We start from the raw sequence: 27,838 nt of genomic DNA on the forward strand, positions 1-27,838 counted from the left end.
ATTCCAGAAAGCAAAGCCCCTCCCCACCCATTTCTGCAATGCCTCCAAGGTGACTCCTCTGAGACACACACACAACACACAACACACACCATCCATCTCCTGGCCAGCAGCCTGTCTCCATCAGCTGCGTTCAGAAACTCCTTTCGCAAGATTGGTAAACGCCCCGGCCTTTTGGACACACCTCAACCATGAAACTCGGCTTTGTAACTCCATCAATAATGTCCCTCTTTGTGCCCGGACTTCTCCGTCAGCCAGCCTGGCCCCCTTCGCAGGAGGAGGCCAGGAAGAGGAAGCATTTATCAGCTTGCGCCCATCAATCAGCGGCTGCCTTAAAGGGAGCTAAGGTTTATTTGCAGGAGGTGTGGCGGTGAAAGGGGGACAGAACACTCCAAACTCTTTGTCCTGAAAACGGGGCAGGCCCATTTGCGTCTGCGGGCCTCTTAACCACGTCGTTCTGGACCAAGCAGGGATCAGGGCCCCACCTGAGAAGCAGTCCAGTCACAGGTCCCAGAGTTTCACTCAACGACCAATGCAGCCATTTCTGAATTCGACATAGCTGGGGATTCCACCAGAGCAACAGCTCTCGTTTCCACACTATCCCCGTGTCTAACAAATTTGTGGGAAAACTCCGGCCAAGAAGAGGAAAGATCTGTTAAATCTTTGGCCATAACTGATTCTCAGAAAGAGACAGAGTTAGGGGAAAATAGGGGCCTACGGCAGAATAATCTAGAACTGGGGTGTTTAAATATCAAAAGGACCGCAACTTGGTGCCTCTGCCAGTCAAAACGGGCCATGGGGGAGGTCATGGAAGCCGAAAACAAGGCATGGAGAAACCTCGTTTTGGCCAGCAGGGTGTTGCAAGAGGTGTCTGTCCTCTCTCCCACCCACCGGCCCGTGAAGGAGAACTACAATTTTGATCCGGCCCTCGAAGAAATCCAGTTTGACACCCCTGACCGAGAATTTTTTACCAACAGAAGAGATTTAGCTACTGTACCTTATTTTTTGTCAACAAAACAAATGTAGCAAAGCATACAGACTGGGGGTCCTCAATCCCTGGGCCGCACCCCACTACTGGGCCACAACCTGTATGGACCCAGGATGTTCAAGCGGCAGACAAGCATGTTTCTCCTTGCTCAAATGGAGCTGCTCACACGGAACCACACCCTTTCCCCCCTCGCCCACAGATTTTTTACATCAGCTTTGGAAACACACACATACATCCTCTCTCTCCCTCTCTCTCTCTCTCCTCCCTCCCCCCTCTCTTTCTCACTCACCCACACCCACACAGAGCTAGAAATAAATGTGTTAGCTTTAGGACCAGCCTCTAGCTGTAAAGCACATCACAAAAAAGGGCACAAATAAAGAAAGGTGTGATTTTGCTCAACTGCCCAATGTGGGGTAGTCATCCTTCATCTCTCCCAGAATAGTCAATTCCCTTTCTAGCCATCAGCTCCCCATCTCTTTGAGTTTTTTTCCCCCCTACATCCTTCAAAAGCCCCACAGGGGAACTAATAAAATATGAAAAAAAAATACCTCCCCCCCCTCCCGCCGCTTTTCCAATTATTTCAACAAACCCCTCCCCTCCCCTTCCAACACCATCGGTCATTGTCGTCCTGCTTTCTTTTCAACTTCATTAGAAAAGGGAGGTGGGGAAATTGGATATTTTTTTTCTCAGGATCTTTGGGGCTCCCGGCGATCTTCCTCTTTGGCGAAAATCAGGTGAGCTAAAGGATCTTGGCTTTCTGGGAGCAGGACAAATGTTTATGGACCAAATCCCACATGCTGAGCAGGTCAGCTGGTTGAAGTTTATGGACCACCAACATGCTTCTGTAGAAGCAAGGTTCGCGGTTCATTTTGCTGTTCTTGTTTTTCACCAGGCCAAAGGTTTTGAAGCCGGTGTGAGCCATGGGCGTCACGTTGAGGTCCTCCAGACACATCCCCAAGTAGACATCGTCGATGGGGTACAGCTCCCGGTTCTCGGAGGCTTTGTGGAGACGCTTAGCCAAGGGGCCGTCCATCACGAAACCCCCTCCGCCCGCGTAGGGCGGGTAGTAGGTCTTGCTGTACAGAGAGTTGGGGATGTAGTATTTGTTTTCCTTCCTGCGAATGGGCCTCGCTTTGACCAGCACGTCACCCACAAAGAGGTCCCCTTCTTCCTGATCCTGGAGAAACTCCAAGATGTTCTCAGGACTCATGAAGACATCATCGTCGCCCTTGAAGATGTACCGGACCTGGTCACAGTAGATGTTGAACCACTTGAGGAAATGGACTTCCTTCAAGGTGAGGTTGAAAAAGGTATCCAAGAAGTCCCACTGCAGGATGTCCCCGTAGATCCGATCCTCGTACTCCAAGAGCTTTTGGTAGTTGGACCTCTCTTCTTCTTTGGAGGCAATGCCCAGGAGGAAGAGGGTCTTGATTTTTTTCCCCTGCAACACACGCTCTTCACCCCACGTCCTCCGGATGGCCTCTCGGCGGTCATGTTGAGTGATGACCGACTTCACCACAATCAGCAGGTCGATCTCGCCGCGGCATTTCTCCGGGTGGTTGATGATGATGGGGAAGTAGCGACAGTGTCGGTAAAAGAGAAACTGTTGGAAGTGGGGCTCCAGGTTTCTGAACCACTCCTCCTTCGTGAAGTTCAGGTTGGCCGTGCAGTTGGTGGCGGTGACGTCCCAGGACGTCACCTCCTTCTCGGTGGCTACGACGGGCGGAGGAACCTCGTTCCCCTTTTTCCAGAAGTTGTTGGCGAGGGGCAGCACGTCGTTCCTCTTCTGCATTTTGAGCGGCTCTTGGGAGAGGACGGACTTCTGCGGCTGGTTCTGGAAGAATTGGTTGGGAACGCTGCCCTTTTGCAAGAGCGTCACGGTTACGATCAGGGCGAAGGAGAGAAAGACGCTCTTGTAGACGGTCTTCTTCCTGGAGGACAAACCGAGAGAAAAGAATCAAGGGAAAGGTCTACCCAAAACGTCACTGCAAACGCAGGATCCGAGGGATGGAAGGGAGCTCAGAGGTCATCTAGTCCAACCCCCTGCTCAAGGCAGACCATATTATAAGACCCCCCCTCCCCGCACGTGTACGTGGGGGTGGGGCACATGCGTGCGCATGCACGGGGGCATTAATTCGATTTTGGGGCCTCACACAGCACCCCCGACTGGAACGAGGCCGTCCGGCTCTTCTCCACCAGCGGCGCTTCCCTCCAGCCTTCGCCCAAAGCCCCCCACCAGGAGACCAAAGCAGACCCCAAGTGGGAATTTCTGCCCCCCTCCGACCCCCACAAAAAGACCCCCAAGGGGGAGACTCTCTGCAGCAACAAAAGCGTTCATTGCACGTATCCAACCCAGTTTGAGGACCCCTGATTGAGTGCAATGCAAAAAAGGGAAGGAAGGAGGGAAGGAAGGAGAGAAGGAGAGAAGAAAGGAGGGAAGGAAGGAGGGAATGTAGGAGAGAAGGAAGGGGCGAAGGAAGGAGGAAAGGAAGGGGGAAAGGAAGGAGAGAAGGAGAGAAGAAAGGAGGGAAGGAAGGAGGGAATGTAGGAGAGAAGGAAGGGGGGAAGGAAGGAGGAAAGGAAGGGGGAAAGGAAGGAGAGAAGGAGAGAAGAAAGGAGGGAAGGAAGGAGGGAATGTAGGAGAGAAGGAAGGGGGGAAGGAAGGAGGAAAGGAAGGGGGAAAGGAAGGAGAGAAGGAGAGAAGAAAGGAGGGAAGGAAGGAAGGAAGGAAGGAGGGAAGGAAGGAGGGAAGGAGGGAAGGGGGAAGGAGGGAGGGAAGGAAGGAGGGAAGGAAGGAGAGTAGGAGAGAAGAAACGAGGGAAGGAAAGAGGGAGGGAGGGAAGAAGAAGTAGGACCGTTATAAGATAAGATGGATCTATGGGATGGTAAGAAAGCAATCTTCAAGTATATTGTCAACTGTAGGGAAAAATTGTTATAAATACATATTATTAATAACAGTTATGAGATTAAAAAAAAAGCAAAAAATGCAATTAATTTTTCTGCGGACCACCGCAATTTTCTCACAGACCACCAGGTGGCAACCGCTGGACTATTCAATTTATTAAGTTTGTATGCCGCCCTATTCCCGAGAGACTCAGGGAGGCTAGAAGACCTCCAAGGTCCCTTCGCATTCTGCCACTCTGTTACACCGATAAATGAAATGCAGCGTGGCAGGAGAAACCGACAGGCTACAAGGCCAACATCCTTGCTTTGCAAGCCCTGGCAGAATCTGTCTTCGGCTACTGTGATTTGTACCCTTCACCCAGCTGGCATCTTGCCCGAGCCGGTCCAATTTCCTCCCCGATTCCAGCTCACTCCGCCATCAATTGCAAAGGGGTCGAAAAACAGTCAGGTTTCTGTTTGCAGACTGGGGCCTTTCCGCAAATAGAAGGGGGCCTGTTTCCAAGCAGGCAGCCCCCACCCCTCGCCACCCTCACCGTGCCCGGCAACAGGAAGGGGGAGGGGGGGGGAAACACACAGGGAAAGGGGTTTCCAGGCGCCCAACCAGATTGTGTAGGGAAGATTAGCAGGAGAAGCCAACGCAGCAAAGAACGTTTTCGCCTTTCATTCAGGAACACAGAATCGTAGGCCTGGAAGGGTCTCCGGAGGTCTTCTAGTCCAACCCCCTGCTCAAGCAGAAGGCCCTAGACCAGGGGTGTCCAAACTTGGGAACTTTAAGACTAGTGGACTACAACTCCCAGAACTCCCCAGCTGGGGAATTCTGGGCGTTGTAGTCTACAAGTCTTGTCAGTTCAAAAATTTATTTGTTTTAACACAAACATTTCATCATTCCTCAATCAGTAAGACATCGAAGTACAATTTCTTGTATATCAAAATAATCCTAGTTTACCACCAAATTCTTGTCTAGCCTAATGTATGCCCCTCCCTCCCTCCACCCCCCCCGACTTCCCAGAACCCGTACACGGTATGGATTTTTAACTAACACAGTCTAAAATCTATTGAGAAAAAAGAAATAAAGAAATTAATGACATTCTACATTGACCTTAGCTTCTTCTTGCTGAGCTAACTTTAAACAATTTAAATCATTTCTGATCTTAAGCATATGTCCACAAGTCTTAAAGTTCCCAAGTTTGGACACCCGTGCCCTACCATTATGCTATTTTTAAATAATGTTTTCCCCCCCCAATTTTATCTCCAAAGTTAAAATACCAAATCCCGAAAGAGAAAGAAACACGAAACAATGCAAAACCAGAAAAAAAATGCGCAGAAAGACCAAGTAACATATAGACATCTAGATTATCCCTCCAAGATGAATATTGATAAATAGGTGGTATTTCAACACTACTGTTGAACCGTTATACAGGTAGTCCTCGACTTACAACAGTTCACTTTTAGTGACCACTAACTGATAACCCGACGCTGCACGGGTATTTATTTATAGGGGGAACATATCCGGACTGTACATAATTTTTAATGTTGGATTTTCCCCCTTACCAGAGGGAGCGGCCTTGTGGAGTAGCGTGAAGCCGTTACCGTATCAACTGCACGGTGCTGTATAGTAGAAGCCATTTTACGGCAGTACAGTCGAAGCCATTTGAAGGCACAACATGCTGTATCTTAACAGAACACCCACAGCGAGGGGTTTTAGGGATGTCTTAACCCCCACAGTATTTGTTTCCGGAGGGTAAGTCATCTGTGTACCAAGTTTGGTTGAAATTGCTCGAGGCATTCCAGAGTTATATTGTAACAGACACACACACACGTTTAGATAGACAGATAGATTCGAAGTTACTGAAAAAAGCGACAGGATAGTTTTTTGCAGTTATGACCACATGATGACGTGAGCAAAATTCAGATGCTTGGAAACTGGTTCATACTTATGACTACCCAACTAAGTAACATCGCCTGATGTTCATCATACTAGGATGGTGTTACTTAGTTTGGGTAATGAAACATCTGCCAGAAGACATCTTTGAGTATTTGAGTATTTGAAAATTTATTTATAGGCCGCCCTTTTCCCTGGGGGGACTCAGGGCGGCTCACAACTCATGGGGAGGGGGATACAAACAATAACACACAAGAACAATACATAATTAAAAATAGAGCACAACATTCATACCATTCGGGTGGGGGTGAGTTACATTCTTTAACCCCAGGCCTGACGGGATAGCCAGATTTTAAGGGCTATGCGGAAGGTCTGGAGGGTGGTGAGGGTACGAATCTCCACGGGGAGATCGTTCCAAAGGGTCGGAGCTACTACCGAGAAGGCTCTCCTCCGCGTAGTTGCCAGTCGACACTGACTGGCAGATGGAACTCGGAGGAGGCCTAATCTATGTGATCTAATGGGTCGCAGGGAGGTAATTGGCAGGAGGCGGTCTCTCAAGTATCCAGATCCACTACCATGAAGGGCTTTATGGGTGGTGAGTAGCACCTTGAAGCGCACCCGGAGATTGACAGGTAGCCAGCGCAGCTCGTGGAGGATAGGTGTTATGTGGGTGTACCGAGGTGCACCCACGATCGCTCGCGCGGCCGCATTCTGGACTAGCTGAAGTCGCCGGATGCTCCTCAAGGGCAGCCCCATGTAGAGCACGTTGCAGTATTCCAGCCTAGAGGTCACAAGGGCACGAGTGACTGTTGTGAGAGCCTCCCGGTTCAGGTAGGGGCGCAACTGGTGCACCAGGCGAACCTGGGCAAATGCCCCCCTGGTCACAGCTGATAAATGGTGGTCGAAGGTCAGCTTTGGGTCCAGGAGGACTCCATAGTCTTTTAGCTATCCAATTTGGGATGGGCACCCTTCAAATGTGTGGGAGTGCGAATGGATTTCCAGGAAAATTGCAGACTACCATTTGCACCACTCAGGTGACCCTGAGGACACAGAGAAACCTCCAAGTGACCTCAACGACCCTCTAAAAAGGATGCAAACGACCTGCCTTCCTTTTTACTATTCACTAAGTCTACATCACTATTCCTATCAGTCTCCTCATCGTTCCTATCCCCCATCTCCTCCCACTTATGACTGCAGGACTGTTCACTTTGTGGCTTGTATCTTTACGATCTATATTGATATTGATCGTTTCCTGATTGCTTATTTGTACCCCATGACTATCATTAGGTGCTGTACCTTATGATTCATGACTAATGTATCTTTACTTTTTATGTCCACTGAGAGTATCTGCACCAAAGACAAATTCCTTGAGTCTCCAATCACACTTGGCCAATAAAGAATTCTATATTCTATATTCTATATTCTATATTCTATATTCTGTATTCTGTATTCTGTATTCTGTATTCTATTCTACTCTATTCTATTCCTTATTCTATTCTATTCTTCTAATTCTTTTCCTAATCCTATTCCTGATTCTATTCTATTTTCTTTCGATATTCTATTCTATTCCTTATTTTATTCTATTCCTTATTCTAGTCTATTCTTCTAATTCTATTCCTATTCTTTCTTTCTATATTCTATTCTATTCCTTATTCTATTCTATTTTCTTTCTATTTCTATTCTATTCCTTATTCTATTCTATTCCTTATTCTATTCTATTTTTCTAATTCTATCCTATTCTATTTTCTTTCTATATTCTATTCTATTCTTTATTCTATTCTATTTTTCTAATTCTATCCTATTCTATTCTATTTTCTTTCTATATTCTATTCTATTCCTTATTCTATTCTATTCTTCTAATTCTATTCCTATTCCTTATTCTATTCTATTCTATTTTCTATATTCTATTCTATTCCTTATTCTATTCCTTATTCTATTCTATTCTACTAATTCTATTCCCTATTCTATTCCTTATTCTATTCTATTTTCTTTCTATATTCTATTCTATTCCTTATTCTATTCTATTCTTCTAATTCTATTCCTATTCCTTATTCTATTCTTCTAATTCTATTCCCTATTCTATTCTATTCCTTATTCTATTCTATTTTCTTTCTATATTCTATTCTATTCTATTCTTCTAATTCTATTCCTATTCCTTATTCTATTCTATTCTATTTCCTATATTCTATTCTATTCCTTATTCTATTCTATTCCTTATTCTATTCTATTCCTTATTCTATTCCTTATTCTATTCTATTTTCTTTCTATATTCTATTCTTTTCTATTCCTTCCCTTCCTTCCTTCCTTCGTTGAGGACACAGAGAAACCTCCGAGTGGCCTCAATGACTCTCGAAAAAGGATGCAAATGACCAGTTTTCTCTGCAATGAGCACAGATCCTTCCATTCCCCACCATCTAAATCAGAGCCGAAGAAGCTTCTGGGGTGAGAATCGAAACATTTTCAAAAGAAAACAACAACAACAAGAAAGCCCAGTTGCCTCTTGGGGAAAAAAAAGCACCTTTGGGACTTTTACGGAATCAATCATTGTGCAAAGTTGGGAGTTTCATTGTTCGGTAGCAATTTACTTCCTTTTATTCTAGATGTCTGAGGCTAGATAAAAGCCCTTAATAAAAGATAAGCGGTATTTCGCAGAATTGGTGAAATTCTCCTTCTACCACCTGAATTCAGGATAATCGATTGTTCTTGATGTGTACTGAAACATAAAGGGAAATTAAGATAAACCTGAAGGACATTTGCAGAGAGAAACTCAGATAAGGTGCCATAAGCGTAACACCAATCTCAAAGGTTGCAAAATAGTGTAATAAAATACTTTAATTAGTTCTAGGTCAGTCTGCTTAATCTAATTGTTATAAAGGTAACAAAGAGATTCAAGGAAATAATTCGAAGGGAAGCACCTAGAACACTGTTTCTCAACCTTGGCAACTTGAAGATGTCCAGACTTCAACTCCCAGAATTCCCCAGCCAGCGAATGAGTTGAAGTCCGGACATCTTCAAGTTGCCAAGGTTGAGAAACACTGACCTAGAAGATCGGTATAAAGTCAGAAAAAAAGTACAATTAAAGAAAAACCATGAATCACTCAAACTAATGTAGGTAAGTCCTCGATTCGAGCTTAACATTGGTGTTGTTAAGTGAGACGTTTGTTAAGTACGCTCTGCCCCGTGCTAGGATCTTCCTTGCCACTGTTGTTAAATGAATCATGGCAGTTGTTAAAGTAGCCACCCTGTTGTTAAGTGAACCCAGCTTCCCTCATTGACTTCGCTTGACAGAAGCATTTTTTTTTTAAAAGGAGCTTTGAGTCTTTCCGAGCTGATGTAACTATCACATCTGGAGGAGGGCAGGGAGGGGTCTAATGAAAGTATGAAAAGACATCCCCCCCCCCATTTGATTAGCCATCTTATTTATTGTGCGGTAGCTGCTAAAAAAAAGTGAATCCAACCCTTGGTTGTGTCAACAGAGGCATAGAATCAAAATCATGTGAAGCGTTAGTTGTTGTTAATTGGGAAGTCATGTCTGACCCATTGTGACCCCATGGACAACGTTCCTCCAGGCCTTCCTGTCCTCCGCCATCCTCTGGAGTCCATTGAAGCTCAGGCTGACTGTTTCGGTGACTCCATCCAGCCCCCTCCTCTGCCGTCCCCTTCTTCTTCTTTTGCCCTCCATCCTTCCCAGCATGAGGCTCTTCTCCAGGGAGTCTTTCTTCCTTCTCCTTAGGTGGCCAAAGTACTTGAGATAGATAGATGGATGGATGGATGGATGGATGGATGGATGGATGGATAGATAGATAGATAGATAGATAGATAGATAGATAGATAGATATAGATAGATACATAGAGAGAGAGATACTGTAGATAGATAGATAGATAGATAGATAGATAGATAGATAGATAGAGAGAGAGAGAGAGAGAGAGAGAGAGAGAGACCTCCTTCTCTGCTGTCCCCTTCTTCTTTTGCCCTCCATCGTTCCCAGCATGAGGCTCTTCTCCAGGAAGTCCTTCCTTCTCCTTAGGTGGCCAAAGGATTTGGGTTTTAGAAGATGATAGATTAGATAGATAGATAGATAGATAGATAGATAGATAGATAGATAGATATACTGTAGATAGAGAGATAGATCAATAGATAGATAGATCGATAGATAGAGAGAGAGGGAGATACTGTAGATAGAGAGATACTGTAGATAGAGAGATAGATAGATAGATAGATGGATGGATGGATGGATGGATGGATGGATGGATGGATGGATGGATGGATGGAGAAAGAGAGAGAGAGAGCTTTGGTGACTCCATCCAGCCCCCTCCTTCTCTGCCGTCCCCTTCTTCTTCTTTTGCCCTCCATCCTTCCCAGCATGAGGCTCTTCTCCAGGGAGTCCTTCTTCCTTCTCCTTAGGTGGCCAAAGTCTTTGAGTTTCCTCTTCAGGATCCGGCCTTCTAAAGAGCAGTCGGGGTTGATCTCCTCCAGGACTGACCGGTTGGATGGCCTTGCAGTCCAAGGGACTCAATGCAGGAGTCTTCTCCAGCACCAGAGTTCAAAGGCCTCCATTCTTCGGCGCTCAGCCTTCCTTATGGTCCAACCTTCACAGCCATCCATGGCAACTGGGAAAGCCATAGTCTTGACTATGCACACTTTAGTACCGCTTTATAAAGCCTCAGTAAGACCACACCTGGAATGCTGCATCCAGTTTTGGTCACCACGTTAGAAAAAAGATGTTGAGAACAATTAATCAATGGAAGGGGTTTCCTTCAGAAGCTGTAGGTGCTTCCTCACTGGATGCTTTTAAGAGGACTTTGGACAGTCTGAAATGGTAGAAGTTCTCCTGCTTGAACAGGGGGTTGGGCTAGAAGACCTCCAAGGTCCCTTCCAGATTTCTCAACCTTGGCAACTTGAAGATGTCTGGACTTCAACTCCCAGAATTCCCCAGATTTGTTCTGTAATTATATTTATTTGTGACTTCACCATCTCATCAATTTCCGATGGAAACCACCATGATGTGGCTCGATTCCTCAGGTCACATTAGTCCAGGAGGACTTCTGGTTGTGTAGAGCAGGGGTCTCCAACTTTGGCCACTTTAAGACTTGTGGACTTCAACCCCCAGAATTCTGGGAGCTGAAGTCCACAAGTCTTAAAGTGGCCAAGGTTGGAGACCCCTGGTATAGAAAAAAGCCCAGCTGAACTACAGGCCACCTACAAAACCTTCATTTCTTCAGTCTCTACATCCGAGGTTCTCTCCAAGACAGGCTGGGGTCTCAGAGTTTCTTCCTCCATGCCGTTGGATGGACCGGGTCAAGAGAAGAAAAATCGCACGCTCTTAGGACAACCCTCCGGGGATTGTGAGGTTCCAGCGGTCATCACCCTCCCTGGGGAGCCCACCAAAATAACTGTAATTTATGACCTTCCGCAGCCCCAATGTTGAAAAACATGGATTAGCTGTGTGGGAGTTTTAGGCCTGCATCAAACTGTTTCTCGGAGGAGAAATTAGTTTAATTCCTCAGTTCAAGCACTTAGAAATGATGAATGTGTTTTGGAAAAAATTATATGCACAGGACGTCCTAAACAAAAATAGAATTTACTTTCTTTCTTTCTTTCTTTCTTTCTTTCTTTCTTTCTTTCTTTCTTTCTTTCTTTCGAGTTGAATTGACATTGAACTGAGTCAGTTGCCAAGCGCCTGCATTTTCATCAGGTGACCATGGAAATGCTGCAATGATTGTGTGAAAAACTTTTTTCACTGATGTGGTAACTTTCAACAGTCACTAAATGAATGGTCGTATGTCAAGGACTCCTTGTAGGGCAGCCAGAGGTGAAAAAGGGCTTTGGAAATATTATAAACGACACAAGGAGTGGATAAGAAAGAAAATAAGCATGCCTGTCTTTAAGACCCTCAGAGCAAGAAATGGACAATGGATACGGTAGATTTTTATATTTCTACAGAGCATAAAGAAAATAGCAATAGCAGTTAGACTTATATACCGCTTCATAGAGCTTTCAGCCCTCTCTAAGCAGTTTACAGAGTCAGCATATCGCCCCCACAGTCTGGGTCCTCATTTCACCCACCTTGGAAGGATGGAAGGCTGAGTCGACCTTGAGCCGGTGAGATTTGAACCGCCGAACTGCAGATAGCAGTCAGCTGAAGCGGCCTGCAGTACTGCACCCTAACCACTGCGCCACCTCAACTAGCATGGCTCACCAGCGGTTTAGCTCTCTCTTAGAACAAGTGAAATAAATCCAGAGGGAAGAAGATGCCTCTCATTGCATTGAGGGATTAAAAACACACTGAGCCGTTTGCTTAACATACCGTATTTTCCGGAGTATAAGACGCACCTTCAACCACCCCCTAAAAGAGGGTGAAAATTGGGGTGCGTCTTATACACCGAATGTAGCCCCACCCACCCACTGGTCCCCACCCTTTGGCCTCTGCCTCCCAGCAATTTACCTCCTTGCAGCAAAGGGAGAAAATGGGGCTTGCGGGGGGCCGGCAATAGGCTATGGCAATCCCTGCAGCCTGAAACAGCTGACCGTCGGGAGGCCCCTGCTTAAACTGTTGAGTTTAGTTTGTTTAGTTTTATTAAACTTGTATGCCGCCCTATTCCCCGAGGGGACTCAGGGCGGCTAACAAACTAAATAGGGAAAAGGGGAAGTACAAAAAACAAGAAGACAAGACAAATACGAAAAACAAATTAAAAACATCAACAGTCGCAACAATTCGAGTGGGGATGGGAACTCATCAGCCCCAGGCCTGCCAGAACAGCCAGGTTTTAACGGCTTTGCGGAAAGCCTGAAGGATGGCGAGGGTCCGAATCTCCACGGGGAGATCGTTCCAGAGGGCCGGAGCAGCCACAGAGAAGGCCCTCCTCCGGGGGGGTCGACACTGGCTAGTTGATGGAATCCGGAGGAGGCCTAATCTGTGGGATCTAATCGGTCGTGAGGAGGTAATTGGCAGAAGGCAGGTCCGATACCATGGAGGGCTTTAAAAGTAATGACTAGCACCTTGAAGTGCGTCCGGAGTCCAATAGGCAGCCAGTGCAGCTCGCGGAGGATAGGTGTAACGTGGGTGTACCGAGGTGCACCCACAATCGCTCGCGCGGCTGCATTCTGGACGAGCTGAAGTCTCCAAATGCTCTTCTGAAACGGAAAGCGGCTGTTGGCTGTTTGCTGCAAGGAGGCAAATTGCAAGGAGGCAGAAGCAGATTCTTTTTCTTGTGCTAATCAAGCTAAACTGAAACAAGCTGTTTGCTGTTTGCTGCAAGGATGTAAGTCAATAACTATAAATGCCTATAGAATGTTCAAATTATTAGATTTATTTTGTAAAGGCTGCTTTATTATTGTTCTAGACAACTTAACAAAATGAAGAAGCTTTTTAAAACAAATGCTTGATCTGAAGAGGCCCCGGGCTAGTGTATCTTCTTTTAAATAGCAGAGAATAACGTTTACTTCCAGAAAGCCACATCAGTTTTAACAGCATCTGTACAAGCATAGTCTGAAATGTAGCACCACAAACAGTGTATATCGTCTGTGCTGTTTGCTGCAAGGAAGCAAATTGCTGGGAAGCAGAGGCAGATTCCCCTTCCCCTTGTTTTCCTCCCCAAGAGCTAGGTGTGTCTTATACTTCGGAGCGTCTTATACTCCAAAAAATATGGTAAGTTACAGTTTGTCAAAGCAAATATTGGGACAATGACAACCTCAGCTCTCAGAACATAAAGTGATCAACAGCAAGGAACATCCCTTACAAAATATATTTGTCTCTTTGTGGCTTTGTTACCAGGGCCAAACATGGACACTTACAACAAAACATAAATGAACATTAGTCACCAAGGAGATGAGATGTTTGAGGGAAGCTGATGGAGTGACCAGAAGTGATAAAATCAGAAACGAGACCGGTAAGAGAAAGAATTGACATTGAACTGATCTTCAACCACATACAAAGGCCACAGAAAAGTGGCTTGCTCACCTGGAAGGGGATCTTGTCGGATTTCATACCTTATACATATACAAAAAGAGGAAAAGGTCAGAGAATACAAGGCAGAGGAAGTGGAGGAGGAGGAGGAGGAGGAAGAGGAAGAGCAGGAGGAAAAAGTGGAAAGAAGAAGAGGAGGTGAAGAACAAGAGAAGGAGGAGGAGAAAGAAAAAGAGAAGAAGAGGAGGAGGAGGAGGAGACAAAGAAGAAGAAGAGGAGGAGAAGGAGGAGAAGATGAAGACGAAAATGAAGAACAAGAGGAGGTGGAGAAGGAGAAAGAGAAGAAGAAGAGGAGGCGGAGAAAATGAAGAACAAGAAGAGGAGGAGGAGATGGATGAGGAAGAAGAAGAGGAGGAGGAGGAGGAGACAAAGACAAAGAAGAAGAAGAGGAGGAGAAGGAGGAGAAGATGAAGACGAAAATGAAGAACAAGAGGAGGTGGAGAAGGAGAAAGAGAAGAAGAAGAGGAGGCGGAGAAGATGAAGAACAAGAAGAGGAGGAGGAAATGGATGAGGAAGAAGAAGAAGAGGAGGAGGAGAGAAGGAGGAGAAGATGAAGACAAAGATGAAGAACAAGAAGAGGAGGAGGAGGTGGAGGAGAAGGAGGAAAAAGAAGAAGAAAAAGAGAAGGGGGAGGAGAAGAAGAAAAAGAGGGGGAGGAGCGGGAGGAGGAGGAGAAGAAGAAGACAAAGAACAACAAGAAGAGGAGGAGGTGTAGGAGAAGGAGAAAGAGAAGAGGAGGAGGAGGTAGAGGAGGTGAAGGAGAAGATGAAGACGAAAATGAAGAACAAGAGGAGGTGGAGAAGGAGAAAGAGAAGAAGAAGAGGAGGAGATGAAGAACAAGAAGAGGAGGAGATGGATGATGAAGAAGAAGAAGAAGCAGTAGTAGTAGTAGTAGTAGAAGAAGAAGAAAAAGAAGAATTATTATTATTATTATTATTTGGCCTTTGATTTCCAACGGTTGGTCAATACCACCAAGTCCACTCTTACCCTCATACCCTCTTTGTGGCTTTGTTGTCCACTTCTAGTTGGCCAATGTGGGAAGCAAAGCCGGGCCAGATATTTCTTGGGCCAGACCTGACCCTTCCACTGACTTGCCTCCTTCTCATAAACATCTCCAGCAATCTCCGTTGCTATTTCCTCCTTACACTTTGGAGGGAAGTCAAAACAGAGCCAGCCTTGTCCACCGCAGGCCTTAAACACGGGAGGCCCACAGTGGCCTTTTCACTTCTCCCAACCTTCCCGAGACTCTCTTAGGATACCAGAGACAAATTCCCCAGGTGCCTAATCACACTTGGCCCCAAAAAAGTATCCGTTTCCATTCAATCCAGGGGGAAACCCCACAGAGACCCACAGACGACATTCAACCTTCAGCACGATGCTTCCTACTCACGCCAAACCCAGAGGACACCTTGGTGACATCAAACCAGGTTTAGAAAGGGTGAGATGAAGTTCTGCGGTCTTTAAAAAGAGTCAAGGAGAGAAGCAACTTAAAGAGAAACTTAAGGGGAAATTTTCTGCCAGGAAGAAATTTCTGCTTATTCTCCAAAGCCCCAGAAGTCAGGACAACAAGCCATGAATCCAGGAGAGACGCAACCTAGGACTAAGGAGAAACTTCCTAACAATGAGAACAATTAACCAGTGGAACAACTGGCCTCCAGAAGTTGTGGGTGCTTCAACACTGGCCGCTTTTAAGAAGAGGTTGGATTTTTAAGAAGAGGTTGAAGTGGTGTAGGGTCTCCTGCCTGAGCAGGGGGTTGGACTAGAAGACCTCCAAGGTCCCTTCCAACCGTGTTATTCTATTCTATTCTACTTGAGAGGCTGCCCCAAGAAGAGCAGGACAAGCTATTCTCCAAGACACCTGAGGGCAAAACAAGAAGCAATGGGTGGAAACTAATCAAGGAGAGAAACAACTTAGAACTAAGGAGAAATTTCCTGACAGTGAGAAAAATTAATCAGTGGAATAGAAATTGCCTCCAGAAGTTGGGAATGCCCCAACACTGGAAGTCTTTAAGATGTTGGATAGCCATTTGTCTGGAACAGGGGGTTGGACTAGAAGACCTCCAAGGTCCCTTCCAGCTCTGTTACTCTGTATTCTGTATCCCTGGCCTAGAGCATAAGGGAGGGGGCAGAAATAGGCACGAATTGTTCCCTGGGCAAACAGAGGGAGAAATGGTGGACTCTAGAAAGAGTGCAGAGAAGACCAACGAAGATAATCAGGAGTCTGGATGTTAAATATAGGATGAACGATGGAGGGAATATGGGTTATGTCTAATCTAACAACGAAGAGAAGACTTGGTGTGACATGATAGCATCTTCCAATATTTGAGGGGCTGCCGCAGGAGAAGAGGGGAGGGTCAACTTATTCTCTGAAGACTTGAGGTCAGGACAAGAAGCAATGGATAGATAGATCATTAAAGACAATGAAGCCTAGAATTAAGGAGAAATCTGGTATGTCTAATCTAATGAAAAGGACTAGGGGAGACATGATAGCAGTCTTCCAGTATCTCAGGGGTTGCCCCAAAGAAGAGGGAGTCAAACTATTCTCCAAGGCACCCGAGGGTAGAACAAGAAGCAATGGGTGGAAACTAATCAAGGAGAGAAGCAACTTAGAACTGAGGAGAAATTTCCTGACAGTGAGAACAATTAACCAGTGGAATGACTTGACACCAGAAGTCCTGGGTGCTCCAACCCTGTAGATTTCTAAAAAGAGATCGGACAGTCACTTGTCTCAGGTTGTAGAGGTTCTCCTGCTTAAGCAGGGCGCTGGATTAGAAGATCTCCAAGGTCCCTTCCAGCTCAATTCCCAATATCTGAGGGGTTGCCCCAAAGAAGAGTGGGGGGGGGGTCCACCTTTTCTCCAAACCACCCAGAGGCAAGAGAAGAGGCAACTGATGGAAACTCATCAAGGAGCGAAGCAACCTGGAACTACACTTCCTAACAGTGAGGACAATTCACCAGTGGAACAGAAGTTGCCTCCAGAAGTTGTGAAAGCCCCAACACTGGAAGTCTTTAAGAAGAGGTTGGATAGCCATTTGTGTAGAACGGTAGAGGTTCTCCTGCCTGAGCAGGAGGTTGGACTAGAAGACCTCCAAGGTCCATTCCAAGCTCAGTTATTCTGCCCTAATACAGAACATTAGATATTCTGCCAAAATATTAGATAATATTGTTCTGTCCATTCCAGAAGACAGGAATAGCTTCGTTTCTGCTGGCCGACATCTCTTCAAGGGGCAGCCCTTGAAGAGCATTCGGAGACTTCAACTCGTCCAGAATGCAGCCGCGCGAGCGATTGTGGGTGCACCTCGGTACACCCATCTTATACCTATCCTCCGCGAGCTGCACTGGTTACCGATTGGTCTCCGGATACGCTTCAAGGTGCTAGTCGTCACTTATAAAGCCCTTCATGGTATTGGACCTGGGTACTTGAGAGACCGCCTGCTGCCAATTACCGCCCAAAGACCCGTCAGATCTCACAGATTAGGCCTCCTCCAGGTTCCGTCTACTAGCCAATGTCATCTGGCCACTACCTGGGGGAGGGCCTTCTCTGTGGCGGCTCCGGCCCTCTGGAACCAGCTCCCCGTAGAGATTCGGACCCTCACCTCTCTCCAGGCCTTCCGAAAAGCCGTTAAAACCTGGCTGTGTCGGCAGGCCTGGGGTCGATGAGTTCCCTTCCCCTCTCGAATCGTGTGACTGTTGGTTGTTTTTAAATGCCCTGTACTTTTGTAGTTTTTGTGTTTCCCTTCCCCTCCTTTGGGTTTGTGCGCCGCCCTGAGTCCCGCTGGGAATAGGGCGGCATATAAATAAAATGAACCTCGAACCTCTTAACGGGGACCAAAACGCGACGATAAATCGCAACCGCGTTGAAACTTGAGGTTGACCATCTAGAACAGGGCAGGGTCTCCAAACTTGTGGACTTCCAACCAGCCAAGGAATCCTGGGAGTTGAACTCGAGTCTTAAAGCACCAAAGTTTGGAGACCTCTGTTCTAGAAGGTTAAATCATAGCTGAGTCCCATATTCTACCTACATCTAGAACAGTATTTACCACAGCTTTGACCGGAAGGCCAGCGCCTCGTTTGAATTCAGAAGAAGCCCAAGCTTCGTAAAACCACCAAGTTGGGCGATGCCGGCTAACGGAGACCCTGAATGGTCCTCAGACAAACCCGTGTCTGAAATCCACCCTGGTTAATCCAAGGGTGGTTTGCCGACTCAGCGCTGTTCTCGCCTACGAGGCAAATTCCTCTGGCAAAACCGCCAATAAATGTAGATAAGAGATATTGGTGGAATGCAAAAAGTCATACCAAGCGGGGAGGGACGCCCCACTCTGCACATGGCCAGAGGTGCTCCCAGCTTTTGCACAACTGTATAAAGTTCCCCCGTCCTCTGGCAAGCAGATGCTGCAGCTAATTTGGCTCCGATTCAGCCACCTCATCTTATCGTTGATTGAACCTGGCGTACTTTCAAGAGTTCAAAACCACCAACGGCCACATCTCAATTTTCCCCCCAGCTGCGACCGTATAAAATCCACTCTTTGCCCTCCGAAACATTTCGGGGATTGAGGGGTTTCCTACAGTTAAAAGACCACCGACCCAGAGAAATAAATACCCCAGAAATTACACCGAGGAAAGATTTAGGTAAACAGTCAAAGGTCACCAAAATCCAGATAAAGAGCATCAAACAAACTCATATCACTTAAGAACATTGCCTTAATTTCACTTTTCCGTCCGTGTAAACTGCACCGAGAGGTTTGACCGCCTGTTACGGCAAGTCCTCGACTTACGACCAAAATGGAGAGCTCCCCCCCACATTTCCATTTGCTAAGCGAGGCAGCGAAGGGAGCTTTGCTCCAATTGTACGACCGTCCTTCCCACAGTGGGCGAGTTGAATCCCGGCAGTTAACTTAATAACCCGGTCGTTAAGTGAATCTGGCTTCCCCATCCACTTTGCTTGTCGGAAGGTCGCAAGAGGGGATCACGTTTTACACACACACGTGCGCGTGCGCGAAACGGGCGATACTGCGACCGTCGTAAATAGGAGTCCGTTGAAAAGCGTCTGAATTTCGATCCGGTGCAACGGTTGTAAGAGTGAAAAACAGTGATAAGTCACTTTTTTTCCCCAGTGCCATTGTTCAAACGGTCACTAAAGGGGACGGTTGTAAGTCGAGGCCTACTTGCATCAGGAAATAAGGAGATGCTTGAGGGGAGGAGCGTGAAACGAAAGTTAAATTGTGTGGTTTAAGGGAGGGAGGGGGAAGAAAAAAAACCCCTCCGTGTTTGGGAAATTGTGTGAAAAACATTTCCCCCTTAAACCACACAATTTAACTTTCGTTTCACGCTTCCCGCCTGTTTCTACCCTGATAAATTTAAAGGCTTGGTGCTTCTTCAAATGCACAAAACATCTGTTGTGTTATTTTGGGCCTGAAATTCAGATATATACAGGTGGTCCTCAACTTACAGCCGTTGGTTAGGGACCACTCGAGGTCACAACAGCAACGTTTGCTAGCATCCCCACGGGATAAAAACCAGCAACTGGTTCACATTTACGATGATCACAATGTCCTGGGGTCACGTGGTCCCCTTTTGTGATTTTCAGGCGAGCCAAGTCCACAGGGGAAGCCAGATTCACTTAACGACCGGGTTACTAACGTAACGGCCGCAGTGATTCACCGAAGGATGGTGGTGCGAAAGGTTGTAAAATGGGGCAAAATTCACTTTAACAAAGGTTTCGCGTTTAGCCATGGAAATTTTTTTTGGGGGGGGGGCAATTGGGGTCATAAACTGAAGGCTACCTGCAATTAAAATCCTCCTGGAGTTTTATTACTTTCACCTGAGTTTGAGGTCAAAGAAGTCTTCCTTCTTTGGTCCAGCAGCCATTTCTTTAGATTTGATAAAAGTCATTATCTTTGCAAATTCCAGTTATTAAATTTTGGAAATTGCATTATTTCTGTTTACAGACAGGCATCATAATCGCATTAAATTATATCCTTCAGATCCATATTTCTAAAGAAGCCCGAGGAATTGCTTTCCCTGCTGGTAGAGGCAGTCCTCAACTTACGACAGTTCATTTAGTCACCGCTGAAAGTTACAACAGCACTGAAATTAGTGACACATGACCATTTTTCACACTTACGACCATCGCAGCCTCGCACGTCATCAAAATTCAGACCTTTGACAACTGACTCATACTTATGACGGTCCGTCGTGTCACGGGGGCCAGGGGACCCCCTTTTACGACCTTCTCGCAAACCAAGTCAAGGGGAAACCAGATTCACTTAACGACCGGGTTACTGATTTAACAATTGCAGCGATTCACTTAACGAGGGTGGCAAGAAAGGTTGTAAAAGGGGGCAAAACCCACTTAACAACTGTCTTACTTAGCGTCAGAAATTTCAGGGTCCAGTGTAGTCGTAACACGAGGACTTCCTGTACTTCTCTGTTACATCCACAGATTATACAAATATGTATGTATGTATGTATGTATGTATGTATATGTATATGTATATATGTATGTATGTATTTATGTATATGTATGTATATGTGTATATGTATGTATATGTATATATGTATGTATGCATGTATGTATGTATATGTATATATATATGTTTGTGTGTGTGTATATATGTATTTATATATGTATATATGTACGTATGTATATGTATATATAAATATATATGTATATATGTATTTGTTTTCGTAGATTCCGTATATATGTATATGTATGTATGTGTGTATGTGTATATGTATGTATAAGTACATGTGTATGTATGTATGCATGTATGTGTATGTATGTGTATGTATGTGTATATACACATACACACATATGCATATACACATACATACGTATACACTTATACACACATACATACATACACACATACATGTATGTGTGTGTATGTATGTCTGTATATGTATGTATGTGTATATGTATGTATGTATGTATACACACACACACATATCCATACATACACACACACACACACACTGCAGAGACGACTTAAAGAGTCACTTTTTGGTGAGATGGGTGGCAAATAAATTTAATAAAACAAAGAAATATGCTGGCTGGCTGGGGAATTCTGGGAGTTGAAGTCCCCCTGTCTTAAAGGTGCTCACCTTGAGAAATACTGATTTAAACCCTCACCGATGCCATGAAAATCCATTGATAATTTCTTACATTTGTTTCAGAAATTGCAAAATATTTGTTTAAACAACTGGACGCAAAACAGACAGAAATCCTCTTCCTATCCTTTTACACAAGGTTGCTTTGTGCACAAGCCGCCTTCTCAAAGCCGAAACTTAGAGAAAGAAAGTCTACGCGTCTCATTAAGGAGCACCGTAGCTTGTTCTGTGTCATGTGTGAATCCGGGATTTTATGGCACTTCAACCCTCTTGATGGCTTGGGTTCCTTTGCAAAGCCAGCAAGCCGTGATTCCTTCAGGGTTAAATCAAGTGGCTATGAGTCAATTGTCAACCATGGCTTAGAGCAGTGTTTCTCAACCTTGGCGACTTTAAGTCCTGTGGACTTCAACTCTCAGAATCCTGGGAGTTGAAGTCCACAAGACTTAAAGTCCACCAACGTTGAGAAACACTGGCTTAGAGAGCCATGCAGGGATGCAAGGATTTGCCAAATCCCCCCCCCCCAGGAAGTAGCGATTTGAAACTACTGTTCCCCACTTTAGCCGTGTGAAGTACCGCAAGGGATTAAATTAGGGGTACTGAATTAAATAGAAAGGGTTTCGCTAGGGATCAAAGCAAAATTTCAGCCTTTCTCCAGGTCTGTTTTAAAAAGAAAGATTCTGGGACATTCATTTACACAACCTGAGCTTCCTCCAGATTAACCAGGATAAGTTTGATTTTACTTTTGGGTTAACCGCTTGTGGGAATCAGCCGGTCTGCTTAACTTCTCTCGCTCTCATCCCCATCTTTTTACAAACCCAGGAAAGGGATTAATGGGAAGGTGTTGTATGAACACAGCCAAACTGCCTTTCTTTCAGGCTTTTCCCCCCAGGTCAGAAGTTTCAGAAGAGAATTCCAGCTCAAAGCCCTACCTTTAAATTTCTCCATCTCCCCCCCCCCTTCTATTGCAAACAGAGGTGACTCTCACCTATGGTGGGAGGGAGGAAGAAAAGGAAGGGAGGGAAGGAAGGAGGGGGGGGGGAGAATGGGGAGAAGGAAGGAAGAAAGGACAGAGGGAGAGAAAGGAAGAGAAAGAATAACAGAATAACAGAGTTGGAAGGGTCCTTCTAGGTCTTCTAGTCCAATCCCCTGCCTAGGGGAAACAAAGAGACAGAGAGAAAGGGGGAGGGGGGGAAGGCAGGGAGGAATTCAGAAAAGGAAGGAAGGGAGAGAGGGAGGAAGGGAAGGAAGGAAAGACAGGGGGAGAGGGAGAGAAAGAGAATAACAGAATAACAGAGTTGGAAGGGACCTTGGAGGTCTTCTAATCCAACCCCCTGCCTAAGAGAAAGAAAGAGAAAGAGTGGGGGAAAGGAAGGCAGGGAGGAATTCAGAAAAGGAAGGAAGGGGGAGAGGGGGAAGGAAGGGAAGGAAGGAAGGGAAGAAAGACAGGTGGAGAGAGAAAGAGAAAGAGAGAGAGGGAAAGGAATGCAGGGAGGAATTCGGAAAAGGGAGGGAGGGGGGAGAAGGAAGGAAGGCAGAAAAGGAAGAAGGGAAAAAAGAAGAAAGGGAAAGAGGAGGGAGGGTGGAAAGAAAAAGAGAAAGAGACAGTGGGAAAGAAAGAAGGAAAGAAAGAAAGAAAGAAAGAAAGAAAGAAAGAAAGAAAGAAAGAAAGCCAGGCTAAGGAAGGACCGTCCGGACGAGCGTCTTCCTCCAGAATGAAAAAAAGGGGGGACGACCCCTCCTCCCCCCTTGGCGACCCTTCCCCAGTCCCGGGCAAAGCGCTGGCACCAAACCCTCGGGGCGTTGTCGGCATCCAGGGACCCCCAAGCTTTCCCCCAGCCCCGGAGGAGCCGCCTTCCCGGACTGGACCCCCTAGAGGAGCCCCCGAGGGTCCCGGCCATGGAAGCCCCCCACCCACCTCCCCTCCAGGGGGCCCGGATCCCCGCGGGGCCACTCACCAGGAGCTCATGGCGGCTGGGCGCTGCAGGATGCGCGGCGGAGGCGCAGTTGCGGCTCCGCTTCGGCGTGCAAGTGCGGCTCCCTCCAGCCGGCGATGCAGGGCGGGCGGCTTGGCCGGCTGGCTCTCCTCCCCTGGCCGAGGGAAAGGGCGGGGCCAGGCCCGGCCCCAACGCCTTGGCCGCCCATCTCCAACCCCCGCCCGGCCCGGCCCTTCTTAACCCTTCGGATGCCGCGAGCGAGGGATGCGCCCGCGGGCGCCGCCGCGGCGAAGTGGAAGAAGAGCCGCGTTTCCTCCCCAGCGGACCCGATTTAGTCGGCTGCCTCTAGATCTCCGCTCCGTTGCCTCGCTTTCCGGGGATCTGGGGGATCCCCGGGGCTAAATCTGGCCGGGGAGAGACAGCTGGTCCCGCAGCTGGTCCTTTTTATTTTATTTTTTTTACAAACAGTAACAGAGTTGGAAGGGACCTTGGAGGTCATCTAGTCCACCCACCCACCCACCCCCGCTCACGCAGGGGACCTGCACTCGGGATTCGAACTGCCGACTTTTCTTTTTCTTTTTAAGACGTTTTATTAAAAAAAATCTCTATATATAGGTATAGATTCACATAGTTTGTGTCCTTATTTATCTCTATCATTTTTACATATTTGTTTTTCCGTATAAAAAGTTGAAATATACATTCTGGGATACTTTCCTTCCTTCCTTCCTTTTTTCCTCCCTCCCTCCCTTCTTGCCTTCTTTCCTTCCTTCCTCCCTCCTTCCTTTTCCTCCCTCCTTCCTCCCTCCCTCTTTCTTTCCTTCTTTCCTCCATCCCTCCCTCCTTCCTTCTCCCTCCTTCCTTCCTTCTTTCCTCCCTCCCTCCTTCCTCCCTCCCTTCTTTCTTGTCTTCTTTCCTCCCTCCCTCCTTAGTTTTCCTCCCTCTTTCTTTCCTTCTTTCCTCCATCCCTCCCTCCTTCCTTCTCCCTCCCTCCTTCCTTCTTTCCTCCCTCCTTCCTCCCTCCCTTCTTTCTTGTCTTCTTTCCTCCCTCCCTCCCTCCCTCCTTCCTTTTCCTCCCTCCTTCCTCCCTCCTTCTTTCCTTCTTTCCTCCCCCTTCTTTCCTCCCTTCCTCCTTTCCTTCCTTCTCCCTCGCTCCTTCCTTCCTTCCTTCTTTTCTCCCTCCCTCCTTCCTTCTTTCTTTCTTCCCCCTCTCCTTTCCCTTCCCTTCTTCCCTTGCCTCTCCCCTAGTCCTCTAGCTGACCCTTGTTAGTTTCCTTTGCTTGGGGTTGAATGCGGGGCAGAAGAGGGGATGTGGGGTAGGGGGGGGAGGGTTAACCTAGATAAAGTAACCCCCCTTTCAGGGTGAGACATGGGGGTTCCCTTGGGCACTAACACACACACACACACACACCTGTTGTGTCAAACGCCTGTGACCTGGGAGGTTGTGTGAATGCAGCTGGAGTGACCCAACTGGTTTTGCTTCTCTCGCCCCCCCCCCACCCCCGCTCTCTCTTTTCCCCCTGGGGGAAAGGCAGGGTGTGAATGCAACTGACTATCCAGGAATGCTGTAATTTAACCAGGTTATATTCTGTCCTCCTGGATTAATGGAGCTACCTTGGCACCCAGGGGTCACACACTCTGCAGCTGCATTCACACAACTCCAAAGTATGGTGTTCAAAAGTAACCTGGCTTGGTGAACCGTTTTGCTGGCTGTTTCTCCCTTAAATCTTTATTTGAAAGGTTTCTTTCCCTGGTTGGGGGTAGATGTCGGTTTAAAAATGGATTGTAGAGCACCAGGGAGGAAGATTGGGGGGGGGAATCCACCTATAATAAACAAATATAATAAACAAATATAATAAACAAACACCTGATCGAAAGAATGAAAAAAGAGGGAATTATTAGGAAATTTGCATGATCCACACAGGATCTTGTGGTGAAGGGAAATGTAGGTGGGTTTTTTTTTTGGCAATGACTACATAGATGTAGTAAGGTAGTAGTAGGTTGCTCAGCAGGTGGCTAGAGATGTTGGCAGGCTACAGGTAGTCCTTGATTTATGACCATAATTGAGCCCAAAACTTCCCTTGCTAAGCAAAACATGGGTTTCAAATTTTTTTAGAACCTCTTCTGTAGGTGTGGCCTGCTTTGTGGGAGTGGCTTGCTAGCCATGTGACTGGGCGGGAGTGGCTTGCTGGCTATGTGACTGGGTGGGAGTGGTTTGCCAGCCATGTGACTGGGTGGGAGTGGCTTGCCAGCCATGTGACTGGGTGGGCGTGGCCAACCTATAAAATGTGGTGAAACTCACTTAACAACGCTCTTGCTTAGCAACCAAAATGTTGGCTCAGAAACTCTGGCATTTGAAGCACACAAGTCTTAAAGCTGTCAAGTTACAAGACCTTTGCACCCCTAACCCTTTAAAACCCCAGGGGTGTTTAAACTTGACAGTTTTAAGACTTGTGGACTTCAACTCCCAGAATTCCTCCTCTCGCTCTTCATCTTGTTGGAAGGTCGCAATGACCTCCAGACACCATAACCGTCATAAATACATGCCAGCTGTTAAGAATCTTGTAGGAAGAACTTATAAATTTATATAACTGAGTTAGAAATATTGCACCAGAAGGCATATGTTAACCAACCCAAAATCTCCAACAAAGTTAATGATTAACAGTCTCAAAATCCTTTAAACTTTCAACAAAAAAAATAGAATTAAACTCTTATTTCATGTGGAAATATGGAAACCTTTTCTGGACTTTATGCTTGGGGTGGAAGAAAATATGAAACTTTGATTTGGGGTTTCATGGATTAAATGGATTTGTTGTTATAGAAATGGCTAGTTTAAATTTGTTATGTAAAAGTTAAAAGTTGTGGTTGGATGTTAAAGCTAATTCTACTTCATCGAAGGCAGTCAGAAGTGAATGCCTTTTCTTTCTTTTCCTCCCTTCTTCTCTCCGTTTTCCCCTTCCTCTTCCCTTTCTCTATTTCTCTCCTTTTTGCTTTTTTTTTTTTGTATATTATATCATTAATAAAGTTGTTTTAAACAGAAAAATAAAATAAAATAAAATAAAATAATTAAACACTTACCGGTATTTCATGTTCCTATCCGGAAACCTCTTCTGGACTTTATGCTTGAGGTGGGGAAAAAAAATATATGAAACTTTGATTTGGGGTCTTACGGATTAGATAGATGTGTCGTTATAGAAATGGCTAGTTTAAACTATGTATTACGTACAAGTAAAAAGTTGATGTTAATGATTTATTCCACCAAACCAATGGGAGCCAAAAATCAATTCCTCCTCTTTTTTCCCCGCCCTTTCCCCAACACTTTTCCCTTCCCTTTGTATATTTTTTTTTGTATGTTAATTTTGGGAGGGGGTATGTTTTGTATGATAAACTAGCTGATAACCCAGCATTGCCCAGGTATTTATTGATAGGGGCAAATTTTTCTGACCAAACATAATTTCTAAGGTTGGATTTTCCCCCTTACTCGAGGGAGCCCCCTTGTGGAGTACTGTGAAGCCGTTACCATTCCACTGCGCTGCACAGTAGAAGCCATTTTACGGCAGTACAGTAGAACCCATTTTAAGGCACAACAGGCTGTAGCTTAACAGAACATATACCACAAGGGGCACTAGGGCTGTCTTACCCCCACATTGTTTGTTTCCAAGTCTGTGTACCAAGTTTGGTTGAAATTGATCAAGGCGTTCCAGAGTTATGCTGGAACACACACACACACACACACACATTTTTATATATATAGATTAATAAAAATGTTATAAACAGGAAAAAATAAAAGAATTAAACCCTTATTTCAGATTGTAAACACGAACAAGCAAAAACAGAAAATCCAATCAAGGCAATGCAATCGAAACGATAAGGGCTCACAATTCAAACAAAGAGATTCATCCCACCTCCCTTGATTTAATCAAAGCCCCCCCCCCACCCCTCCTTCAAGCCTTTGGGGAATAAATAAACTTTTTTTTCATCACAACCGTCTGGGTGTCATTTTGATTTAGCCTTGTGCCCTCCCGACTCAAGTTGGAACCCGAAAATTATTCTCCCGCCCATCCAAATTTTGATCACATGACCAGGGAGGAATGCTGCAGGGATCCTAAGAGTGGATGCTGGTCATCAGTCACTTTTTCCCAGTGCCGTCGTAACTTGGAACAGTGACTATATGAATGGCTGTAAATAAAGGATTATCTGTATTGGTGCTGCAAGAAGCAATTACTTCAGAAAAGATGTTTAAGATATATATATATATATATATATATATATATATATATATATATATATATATGTGTGTGTGTGTGTGTGTGTGTTTTAATTTGTGCTGATAAATAAATGTAAAAATCATATATATATATATATATATATATATATATATATATATATATATATATATATATATATATATATATATATATATATATATATATCTTAATGGCTAAGATCTCTGCCTAGTATGCAATACAGCCCAGGTTCGAATCCCAGTAAGGGTATGGCTAGCTGATAAGAGCTAAATAGCTTGAAATAGATCTATACTAGTCTCCCTTTATTTATTTATCAGCACAAATAAAACACACACACACACACACACACAATGTAAGAATTTCATTATCAATAAGCAATTACTGGTATTTTAATTATGGTTGTTAGTATTAATATTATTCTCATTATCAGCTTATTAATACTTTGTATGAATAAATGGATCCAGACAGTAGCCTCTTCATTAAGCATTATGTATTTTAAAGAAGAAGAAAATATATAAAGAAAGAAAGGAAGAAAGAAAGAAAGAAAGAAAGAAAAGAAAAGAAAAGAAAAGAAAAGAAAAGAAAAGAGATTTTGGAGGGGTTTTGATCGATAATTGTTAATTGTGTGTGTGTGTGTGTGTGTGTGTGTGTGTGTGTGTTAGGTAAGATGTGACTCATTATTTGTGGTTTCTTTTTCGCAAGAGCAGGTATGAAGTTACAGCAGGAAAACAAAACCACATCAAAAACTGGCCAACCCCCCCCCCCCCAGGTTTTTTTCCTTTGTTCCCGAAAGTATCAAATTTGTCTTGAGG

General features: G+C 45.4%; 1 protein-coding gene across 2 annotated transcripts; it reads right to left on the minus strand.

The window, feature by feature from the left end:
• Nucleotides 1-1,638: 1,638 nt before the first annotated feature.
• Nucleotides 1,639-25,985, minus strand: B3GNT7 (UDP-GlcNAc:betaGal beta-1,3-N-acetylglucosaminyltransferase 7). Of its 2 annotated transcripts, none has more exons than XM_032225001.1 (2): nt 25,858-25,985; nt 1,639-2,916 (listed from the first exon to the last, which is right to left on the minus strand). In XM_032225001.1, the coding sequence occupies exons 1-2, from the start codon at nt 25,866-25,868 to the stop codon at nt 1,725-1,727; spliced, it is 1,203 nt and encodes a 400-aa protein (XP_032080892.1). In that variant the 5' UTR covers nt 25,869-25,985; the 3' UTR covers nt 1,639-1,724. The 2 variants fall into 2 exon arrangements, with proteins under 2 accessions (XP_032080892.1, XP_032080893.1); XM_032225002.1 differs by lacking the exon at nt 25,858-25,985 and adding an exon at nt 22,804-23,273.
• Nucleotides 25,986-27,838: the final 1,853 nt, after the last annotated feature.

The sequence above is a fragment of the Thamnophis elegans genome, chromosome 10, assembly GCF_009769535.1.
Source record: "Thamnophis elegans isolate rThaEle1 chromosome 10, rThaEle1.pri, whole genome shotgun sequence".
NCBI classification, from domain to species: domain Eukaryota; kingdom Metazoa; phylum Chordata; class Lepidosauria; order Squamata; family Colubridae; genus Thamnophis; species Thamnophis elegans.